General features: G+C 34.4%; 1 protein-coding gene across 2 annotated transcripts in view; it reads right to left on the minus strand.

Moving 5' to 3' along the window:
• The window catches only part of LOC149479338 (nischarin), a 49530-nt gene extending 39635 nt beyond the window's left edge, over nt 1–9895 (minus strand). Inside the window, exons 1-4 of one of the 2 annotated variants that reach the window (XM_089707954.1) lie at nt 9275–9869; nt 7639–7885; nt 7090–7208; nt 2460–4438 (exon numbers count right to left, since the gene is read on the minus strand). In XM_089707954.1, coding sequence (XP_089564080.1) covers nt 3848–4438; nt 7090–7208; nt 7639–7885; nt 9275–9715 — 1398 coding nt within the window. In that variant the 5' untranslated portion in view covers nt 9716–9869 and the 3' untranslated portion in view covers nt 2460–3847. Of the gene's footprint in view, nt 1–2459; nt 4439–7089; nt 7209–7638; nt 7886–9274 lie in introns of those variants that run through there. The other variant, XM_089707953.1, reaches the window with a different exon arrangement.
• Between the last annotated feature and the right edge of the window lie 776 nt (nt 9896–10671).

The following is a 10671-nucleotide window of genomic DNA, read 5'->3' on the forward strand; positions in this document are numbered from 1 at the left end:
TCAAGAACTAATCGAATTGAAAATTAATTGTTAGATGTCCAATTATCCACGATTCAGACACATTAAACGTTACATCACACTTCACGCCTTTTGCTATTGAGAATGATCAATAGAGTATATTTCTAATAAGGTAAAGTAATAATGCTACTAGAATTTACACATTTACGAAGGTACTGAAAAATTTTCTGTCTTTGTACCATGAATTGATATCCTTCAAACGAGCAATTCTTGTGAAACTAACCTGTAGGTGACTGCTTCAAAGATTTTCAATTAGGGCGTTCGCTGCGTAGGGTTGCTTTTTCGTATCGCTTCAAACTAAATGAAACGATATGATTGGTTCTTTACACACACATTCCTCGCACATTATTGGTGGAAGAGCAGCCAAAAGCGAGACTCCCGTCTTTCGCAGCGCTGCTTGTATAATTTCGCGTTGGTGTATGTAACTACTGTCGATACCTAATGATTATTTACTGATATACTACTTAGCCAAAAGACGACAACGTGACCAAGGGCGTGGTTGGCGTGAACCAATCAGCCCATTTATCACGTCTAGGGACTAGATTGTTGTGCGACGAATTTGTAACCAAGTTTTCGTTAATAAGAGTAGAGGAGGAAAAATTGCCGATGCCTACAAACAGCTCTTCTACGCAGCGAACGCCCTAATAAATCTTGCTAGCATTCATTATTAAAATGTACATGGGCGTAGCTAGCCATGGGCACAGGGTGGGGCAAAAAAAAACCGGCCAAGTGCAAGTCGGACTCGCGCACCAAGGGCTCCGAACAAACCTACTTTTTATTATGTTGTAACTCTAAAATGTATGTGTTTTAGTAATTTTTCCTTTATCTGTGCTATAAGACATTGCTTTTAACCAAATTTCAAGACTGTGTTCACAGGAAGTACAATGTAGGTTTTGATTCCCTTGCGAATGTCGAAATTTCCGATAATTTGCAGCAAACGGCTGTATCTTTTGATTGCGTTGGCTTATAAGTTTGATTTTTTCACAGCTTTAAGAGACCGTAGACTTGAGTATTCGATATAAATTTCAGCTTGATACCTCCACGCGTTCCTGAGAAAAAGGGTGTTGACAGACAAACAGACCGGCAGACTTTGTTGTCCGTCTGTCTAAAAATACCTTTTTTTTTTTTTTCAAGAACGCATGGCGGTATCAATCTGAAATAATAATGAATAAATCAACACAAACAAAAGATACAGCCGTATAAGTTGCAAATTTCATCCCTACATTATACAATATAATATCTTTCTAATACGATTATGTTAAGATTACTTTTTACCATAAAATATAGGTACTAAACATGTCTATGTAGATGGAAAATTAAACCATTTCAAATGGTAGACATCCATCCAATTTCATTTTTGTTTTAGGTTAAGGGTCACTTATTGACCATAAAAACACAAAATGCTGATAGATCCAGGTGGAGCTTTGCTCGCAATCTTATAGTCTTTGACTGATATCTCGAAAAATGTCCACTTTAAGGCCCCGTCCGATTAGGGCCCTTCTGGCCTCCTCCACTCAAGCGACAGCCCAAGCCGAGGTTCGTGGTCCCCGTCAAGGGGGGACGCCCTTGTGCATGTCGCTACCAGGGTGAACCTTCAGTTCACCCCCGCGTCCGCGTTAAAATGTAGAAGCCCTTCTGGCTAACATTGAGAGACACCACACAAAAAAAAAAAAAAAAACCACTTTAAGGCAAAAGTTACTTAGACTTTTTTGTAGAAAGTAAAATTTCGCATCTTTTATACTCTGTAAACTTTTTTGTAAAACTAACTGCTTACGGTTTATGGTCTATTTAATGAACCGGTTTATCGTTTTTGGCTAATAACTCGTAAAATATTGGATTAATCAATAAAATACATGTAGGTAACTATGTAGTTTGTAGATCACTTACTTGCCAAAAAAGTTTACAAGGTATAAAAGATGTAAAATTTTACTATCTACAAAAAAATCCAAATATTTTTTTGCCTTAAAGTGGATAGTTTCCGAGATATCGGCCAAAAACTTTTATTTAAGATTGCGAGCGAAGCTCCACCTTAATCTGTCAGCATTTTGTGCTTTTATGGTCAGTAAGTGACCCTTAACTAAAAACAAAAGTGAAATTTAGTGCGAATTTGGCACAAATAAAAACAGCTTTATTTAGTGGGGTAACAGTACTACACTACTTTTTCTGTCACCAAAGGTGGTTTATATCATGTAACATAGAAGCGCAAGCTTTTTGTTTAGATAGCATTTTTTGTGTCGACTGACAACTTTCGAGTGAGAATTTTTTAACGGATATTAAGTTTTGTAGTCAGTACCTAGATTAAGTTTTTTAGATTTGGTTAGGTACCTTCCAGGTCAGAGCCAGGGTGGGGCAAGCGCCCCACCCTGCCCCACCGTGGCTACGCCCATTAAATGTATGTTTTAAAAATATATTTGGTAATCCTGTTTAAATAAAACAACAACTAACGTGAAATAACTTTAATAACACAATACATAATATTGTTTCACAATAAAAAAATCACAATTATATAATACTTCTAGAAAACAATACTATTGCACCTTGTATGGTGTAGTTTAGTCATCGATTATATTATTTACACATTGTATTTCATACACTAATATTACACAAAATATGATCATTTACTTAATTATAATAATGGTTATCTTACAGTAGCTTCTAACTAAATATATTGCATAAAAGAAACCGTATTTACTCCGCCTTGTTAATTTCCAACTAAAAAGGCAAATTCAAAAATGATAAGTATATTTTTTGCTACTATTTTAGTACCTATGTACTATACGAGAAATGATGTATATTTTGAGTTATGTACCAAAATTTAATCGAAGACGGATCCTAACAAAATTATTTTTTTGATGGAAATGCTTTTCTGTTATGCGCAAGAATCTTAGTTGATCTAATCAAGGCTATATTAGGCAAGAAGAAATAACATGAAATAATCTTATAGGTTTAGCATCTAATAGAAATGCATTATATGGTCATATAAAAATTTAGTCATTTCTTATTTATCTATTTTACTTATTAATAACTTACAAAAAAAAGTGTTAATAACAAATGAAAATATTGTTGAATATAGCATACACAATATTACAACAATAAGCTGAGAATGAGTATACCTAAGTTGAAAATAGTATTGCAAATAAAAAGCTATCTTGCTAAGCTATATTTTCTTCTCCTGTAAAAAAATATTTTTGAACAATCGAGTTACTGAACGCTTTAGCACCACATTTCGTAAAAAAAAAACAATCTGTTAAACAAAACAAAAAATACAAAAATCTGTAACTTAAAAATGTAAAAAAAGAGCGTGTGTGCCGAGCACACGTGTCAGAAGTGAAACTTCTTTGGCAAGATTCAAAGATACCAAAATCGTATCCTCGCCTTACTCCATGACGTGACGGTATTGCCATGACGCGAGATTGAAATTTTACTCTCAACGCGCCTAAAGAAGTTTCACTTCAAAAAACAATCACAATTAGAAAAAGTTACTTCTAATACAAAAGGCTTATAAAATAAAGTTTATCACAAGTTAAAAGTGATTAATTATTCATAGGAATAGCATGTATATGAATAACAAATAATTATGAATAATAAAAAAGATAAACTGGTATTATCAAACTGTCATCTATTTTCATCATTATTTTAATAAAGTCAACCAAAGCTAGAATATATTTTCTAGCTTCAAAATTTCTTAGCATAATTGAAGCAATAACCAATGAAGGCATTGACAAAAAAATACTTTCTCTTACAAATATAAATATACAACTGACATACATCAGTAACAAAATCGTTAATTTCGTACAAAACATTAGCTACAAATAAATCACATCAGTCGTCAACTCTTATGAAAGCTATGGCTCGTATTATTGTTCTGCAAGAAGCTCGGCGTCTTCTTCTCTTTAACTACCCTCAACGCTTGCAAAACACGAGCCGTGTCCAATTCTTTTTCTGACGCTTTTTCGTTATCCAAACATAATTCCGACATTCTAGAATTAAATTGTTCTAACACCTTAACTCTATAATCTATGGACGACGCTACCGGATTGGCGGTCAACCATAGATATTCTAGGCACGGCAGTTTACATATATGTTGGACTTCCTCTACATCCGTAATAACGTTGCAGCTTAAATCTAAACTCTCTAGCGAGTACAGTCTCGAGAAACCCTGTAACGATTGGACTTTGTTCTGCGATAAATCGATTTTGACGATGTTTCCGATTTTTTCGTGCCAGTTGTCGCAAGTGCTGAATCGATTCATCGATAGGTTTAGTACTTGAAGGTCGTGAAGGCAGGATACGTCACAGAGCTCGTTTAATCTATTGGAAGATAGGTTGAGATGTTGCAGTTTTGGCACGAGCCGTATCGCCCAGTCTACTTTGGCTATGTTGTTACTGGAGAAATTTATGGTTGTTAATTTCTTCCAAATCTGTTGGATAAAAAAATATCATAATAAAATTTTGGGATATTAAATAGGTTAATAATTATTATGGTCCAGAGTAATCAGTCTTGTGGCTATAATGTTTTGTGTTAGGAAAAATGTTTTAGAGGTGAAGTGTCTTCATTCGGCAAATATATTTGAAAATTAATTCAAATAAAAATTCTTTATTTGACAACAGAAAAAGTATACATGTACATGCAATTATGGGATAACTTACATATAAGTAAAACATAAACCGTAGGTACAATTAATTGCGATATTTGAACAATGTCTCCTATGCTATGAGATGTCCTGTGTTACAGGAGACATTTATCCATCCGTTGATACAAGTTATATACCTGAATATTATAAAAGATTGATCTAAAATGTGGAATCCTTTTACATTATAAACTGAAAATATTATTTTTATGATTATAGTTTTATAGGACACATTATAAGATATCCTATTATTCAATTTTCCATTTATTCAATTCTACAATAATATGACCTTCTTGGTCATGCTATTATCTAGTATATATATGTATATTACATACACACGCGGCCTGTTTGACCTGACCTAGTTAGAGGAATGATAACGTGAACTTTGACTGGTTATAGCGATTATACAGGGTGTCCCAAAAAGTAGTGATGAACGGAAGCTGGGAGGTAGAGGACCAAGAGGGCTATCCGAATCACCCCCATGTGTGTTATGCGATTTTTCGTATTTTCGGAGTTATTACATTTTTTTCAATTTTTCATCTATCGCCGAGTACGATGAGATTTTTATTTATGGTGACGTGAATTATTGCGCTAGATGCTTGTTTTGTTTTGTGTGCTAAGCTGAAAGATAGGCCAATTCAGTATGGTAACATTTACTATCGTTAGATCTTCGAATGGAATAAAAAAAAGAATTAAATGCCAAGAAAGATAAAATTACCCAGTATGTTCATAACTTCAAGGGCCCATAAAAAAATAAAATCACATAAAAAAGGTTTTCCATTTGGCTTTTAAAAACTTGCTCTATCGATCAGGTAGCCACCATAAAAATTTCATTTTATTATTCTGAAGGCTTCAATCGAAAAATTGAAATCTAAATGTGGTAAGTGCAAAATTTTTATTAACATGATGATCATTAAAACCAATAAATAGGTGTTTAATTACCAGAATTTTTTTAAATAGCCCCGCTGTTGCTCAGTGCAAGTGCGACATCACCGTAAAAAGTTGTCTTTTAAATGTCTGAATGCTTTTTTATCATTTTTAATGGTTTCTTCTGCTACTATGAATTTCCGGGTTATTTTGTCCAAATTGGGGCATTCTCTCAAGTAGCCGAGGTCTTTTTAGTATCCCCATTGAAAAAAAATCAATGGGGTTTATTCGAGGGACCGTGGAGGCCAGGCTTTAAAGCAGGCGTCACCGGCGCATGCGCAGGCTGCAACGACCAATCCATCTTTCAGGGTATTTTTGCCCTTTAGCCTGGCCTCCACGGTCTCCGGACATAAACCCTATTGAATTTTTTCCGTGGGGATACTACAAAGACGAGAGACTGCCACAATTTGGACGAAATAACCCGGAAATTCATAGTAGCAGAAGAAACCATTAAAAATGATAAAAGAGCATTCAGACATTAAAAAGACAACTTTTTACGGTGATGTCGCACTTGCATTGAGCAACAGCGGGGCTATTTAAAAAAAAATCATTTTTAAACACCTATTTATTGGTTTTAATAATCATCATGTTAATAAAAATTTTGCACTTACCACATTTAGATTTCAATTTTTCGATTGAAGCCTTCAGAATAATAAAATGAAATTTTTAGGGTAGCTACCTGATCGATAGAGCAAGTTTTTAAAAGCCAAATGGAAAACCTTTTTTATGTGATTTTATTTTTTTATGGGCCCTTGAAGTTATGAACATACTGGGTAATTTTATCTTTCATAGCATTTAATTCTTTTTTTTATTCCATTCGAAGATCTAACGATAGTAAATGTTACCATACTGAATTGGCCTATCTTTCAGCTTAGCACACAAAAAAAAACAAGCATCTAGCGCAATAATTCACGTCACCATAAATAAAAATCTCATCGTACTCGGCGATAGATGAAAAATTGAAAAAAATGTAATAACTCCGAAAATACGAAAAATCGCATAACACACATGGGGGTGATTCGGATAGCCCTCTAAGTCTTCTACCTCCCAGCTTCAGTATATCACTACTTTTTGGGACACCCTGTATAGTAAGCCAATATTTACGATATATTTATTGGAGCGTATGTAAGGATATGAGAGTTTATTTAGCGAATATTGACTTCATAATAAATAAATAATGTTCATACAATGTTATTACATTGCTAAAAACGGCAAATTATAGTATTCTAACTTTATCAGTGTTTTACATAAATAAATCTGTGCTTATCCTAGTGTATGGTCACAAATGGAACGTGTTGCTCATTCACTAAAACACTATTGAACCGAATTGAATAAAACTTTACATTATGATAGGTAGGCATCAAAATAAAACTTGAGCTATGGTAATACTTGATTTTGCGGAATCGTCCACGGGTGAAACCGCGCGGCATAGTATGTTTCATAACAAACTTAGAACTATTAGTGGTGTTGTATGAATATTATTGATTGTTGAATGATTGGTACATTATGCTTACCATAGAATCAGTAATACTGGAAGGGTCCTTGTGTAGAACATCAACAAGCAGAAATTCATTGAGCGACACCACTGTTGCGATCAGCACTGACAAACTACATAATGTATCGCGTAAACTGCCTGAAATAATATAATCAATTTGATAAGCAAAACTAAACACATATAAAATTGGGTCTTGCTAATGTAAAGAATGGTTTGAAAGAAGGAATACATGAATTATATTGTGTCTTTAGATTTTTGCCAAGTATTAACTAGTACTTTGTTTATATACTAGCAGTCCGCCCAGGCTTCGTCCATGGTACATGTTTATGTTTTCTCTCCATAAGATCCATCCTCATTCTTCAAGGTATATTATAAAAAAAAAGAATTAGCGAAATTGGTTCCGCTGTTTTCGGGATTCGTGCTTAGCAATAAATTTAGTGTTTTTATAAATACATAGATTTATGTTTCATCTACTCACAAACACTTAAAATAACAATATTAGAAATGAATGTAACTTTAGTCTATTCACAAACATGTCAGTAGAAATAAAATTTAATTGCCAACTTACCAACACTCTGTATACACGCCATGGGCACACCAAGAACCTTCAAATCCATGAGCGACTTGAACGGTATCAAATCAAACTTCAAGTCATTAGGCACTATATTGCTTGTGCCCAGTTTCTCATAACTCCCCTCTATGCTGAGCGAGCGAACTTGCGAACAAAAGTCGAGGATGTGACTGAAGTCATACATTTGGTCCAACTTCTCTGTCGGTGGACACGCCATTTTGAATCTTTCACTGATTGCATGTAGCTGGAATTTAGGAATTAAAACTATACTCATATAATAAAGCTGCAGAGTTTGTTTGAACGCGTTAATCTCAAGAAATACTGGTCTAATTTGAAAAATTCTTTCCGTGTTGGATAGCCCATTTATCGAGGAAGGCTATATATCATCATGCTAAGACCAAAAGTGGAGCCACGCAGGCAAAACCGCGGAGCGCAGCTAGTTATAGACTTACTACACTATACTTTAAATTGAAAAACAAAATCTATTGTATGTCAATAAATATAGATTACGCTCGAACGGTGAAGGAAAACATAGTGAGGAAACCGGCATGTCGAAGAATCAAAAGTTCGACGCCAACCCGCACTTGGCCAGCGTGGTGGATTATGGCCTGTACCCTCATAGGAGGCCCGTGTCCCAGCAGTGGGAACGATATGGGCTGATGATGATGATGACTGGGTTTCAGAATATTGTACTTAGCTATATAAATTTAATTGCAAAAATAAGCAAATATAAAATATATTAAATAAGGAAGTAAAATCATATACATAATAGAAAAGATAAGCCACACATAGATATAACAGATAAGCCACAGTTCCATTGAAGTAAGGAATATTACTAATATGTATATTGACAATGATAATATTATATAAACTGATAATTCAATTAATATTAAGGTAATTTGATGACCATTGACCTTAGTCAGTGCAAACTGTTACAAACATGTTGTTACAAACGGTGTCCCTTAGACACATAAAACTGAAAAGAATAGAATAAATTCGATTGCTCTGGCGGGTCACAAGTGGCTGAATTGGTCAGGCATCCGCCCTGGAATGGAATGGCGCGAAAGGATGCAGGTTCGAGTCCCGCCTCGTGATCGAATTTTTTCTATTCTTTATTAATTTATGTTACAAACATTTTTATATATATTCTTTACTAGTTGCACCCCGCGATTTCACCTGCTCGACTCCGCTCTTATTGGTCTTGAAAAGATTTTTCAAATCCGACCAGTAGTTCCTGAGATTAGCATATTCAAACAAACCAAACTCTACAATAATATAATATAAATAATATTGGTAATTAGTATGTATAGATTTATTTTAGGTATTTTATGGTTTTGTGGTGATAAAGGAAAAAGTCAATGTATTTTCTTGTAACCTTGAAAATCTAACAAGTGGTTTGTAACGGAGATGAGTCACATTTATTAATGCAAATAATGACTACAGTTACTATGCATATATTATCTTTAATTACTTACACTGTGTGGAAAATAAAATACAATAAGCATATGGAGAATGTTTAATGGCAAAAATAAGCATAGAATATTCTTATAACTTGAATTAAATTGAATTTTGTGTAATATTTAATAATAAATTTGCAGAGCTTAAATAAAATAATGAAACATAAAATACCAACCTGTAATGGAGTAAATTTATGTATTTTTTCATTTTGTAACATCTTATCTCCTTCCAAATAAAGTTTTTTTGCTAAATCTTGTAATAAAAAAAATATGTCATATAAATGGAAGTCCAAGAAGTGAGCAAAGTCTGAAGGCAAATTGAGGTTCAAGAAATTAAATACATTATTGAGATACTCTTTGAGGGCTTCTCGTCTGTGTTCAATGAATTTAGGGGTCTTGTTGCGTATGACCTTCTTCGGCGGAAGCAGGTCCTTAGCGACGCCATAATCGTTCACTAGTTTATCGTGGAGCTCTACAAAATCACTGTACCGATGCCATACATCCCACTGTACGAAACCCACTTTTACAACGATTTTATAATACGTTACACTATCTTTTGTTATTGCTTCCTCGACGTTCACGGAACTGTCGTCTCTGTGATTTATGAATGTCGACATGTTTTTAATTTAAAAAGCAATTTATTTTCAAAACTGGTTTCACTTTACATTTTACTTTGCGACGATTATTTATTGCGAATGATGTAAAATAAACACTGACATTACAATCACATTACGGATTACGAATGCGTCATGATTGACATTTTTCGACAAATGTCGTGTCAGTTGTCATTTTAATTTTGACGTATTGGTGAAATGGTATTAGTGAAGTGCTTCCAGGTCATACTGGTATAGGGGGTAATGAGATGGCTGACTCTTTGGCTAAGTCTGCTACGCAAGTGGGTTGCAATACTCACTTCAGTAATTATAGTCAAGACCTTGTTCCACTATCAAAATTGCGTTTGGATGGGAAGTGGTTGAATCTTTGGCAAGAGTCCAGCCGCACAAAAGGTAAATTCTATTGGGATATTCAGCCTACTATTCCACACAAACCGTGGTTTTTCCGTTTTCGCAAATTTGACAAACTAGTAACATCCACTATCTGTCGACTCCGCTTCGGCCATGCTTGTACTCCTGTCCACCTGGCGAAAATTAGAGTACGTGATCACTCTATTTGTGAGTGTGGTTTGGATGAAGGTACTACTGACCACTTATTCTTTGAATGTACCAAGCTTCGTTCTTCATTACTGGATGTCCTCCCTCCTGAAATCCCTCGTCCCACAAATTTTAAATGTTTGTTGACATTAGTGCCTTCCAAATTTGTTGAAATTCTATCTAAATTTATTTCCTTTAACAAACTAAAGTATTAACCCCTTATTATATTTATAATCTATATTAGTGTATCCTGTAGTCTGTAATATATATAACCTGTATTGTCTTATGTGTTTGTTCTAGCCGCTCCAAGTTGATCAAAATTTCTGCATTTTCCCACTCAGTTCCAAATGTTAAATGTCACAACCGAACAAGTCTAACTGGCTGAAATTTGAGTCCTGTCTCTCCCATATATACTGGACATT

This window comes from Colias philodice, chromosome 20 (genome assembly GCF_061535455.1).
Source record: "Colias philodice isolate Cphi_HAF_F1 chromosome 20, ilColPhil1 Martin Lab GWU primary, whole genome shotgun sequence".
NCBI classification, from domain to species: Eukaryota; Metazoa; Arthropoda; class Insecta; order Lepidoptera; family Pieridae; genus Colias; species Colias philodice.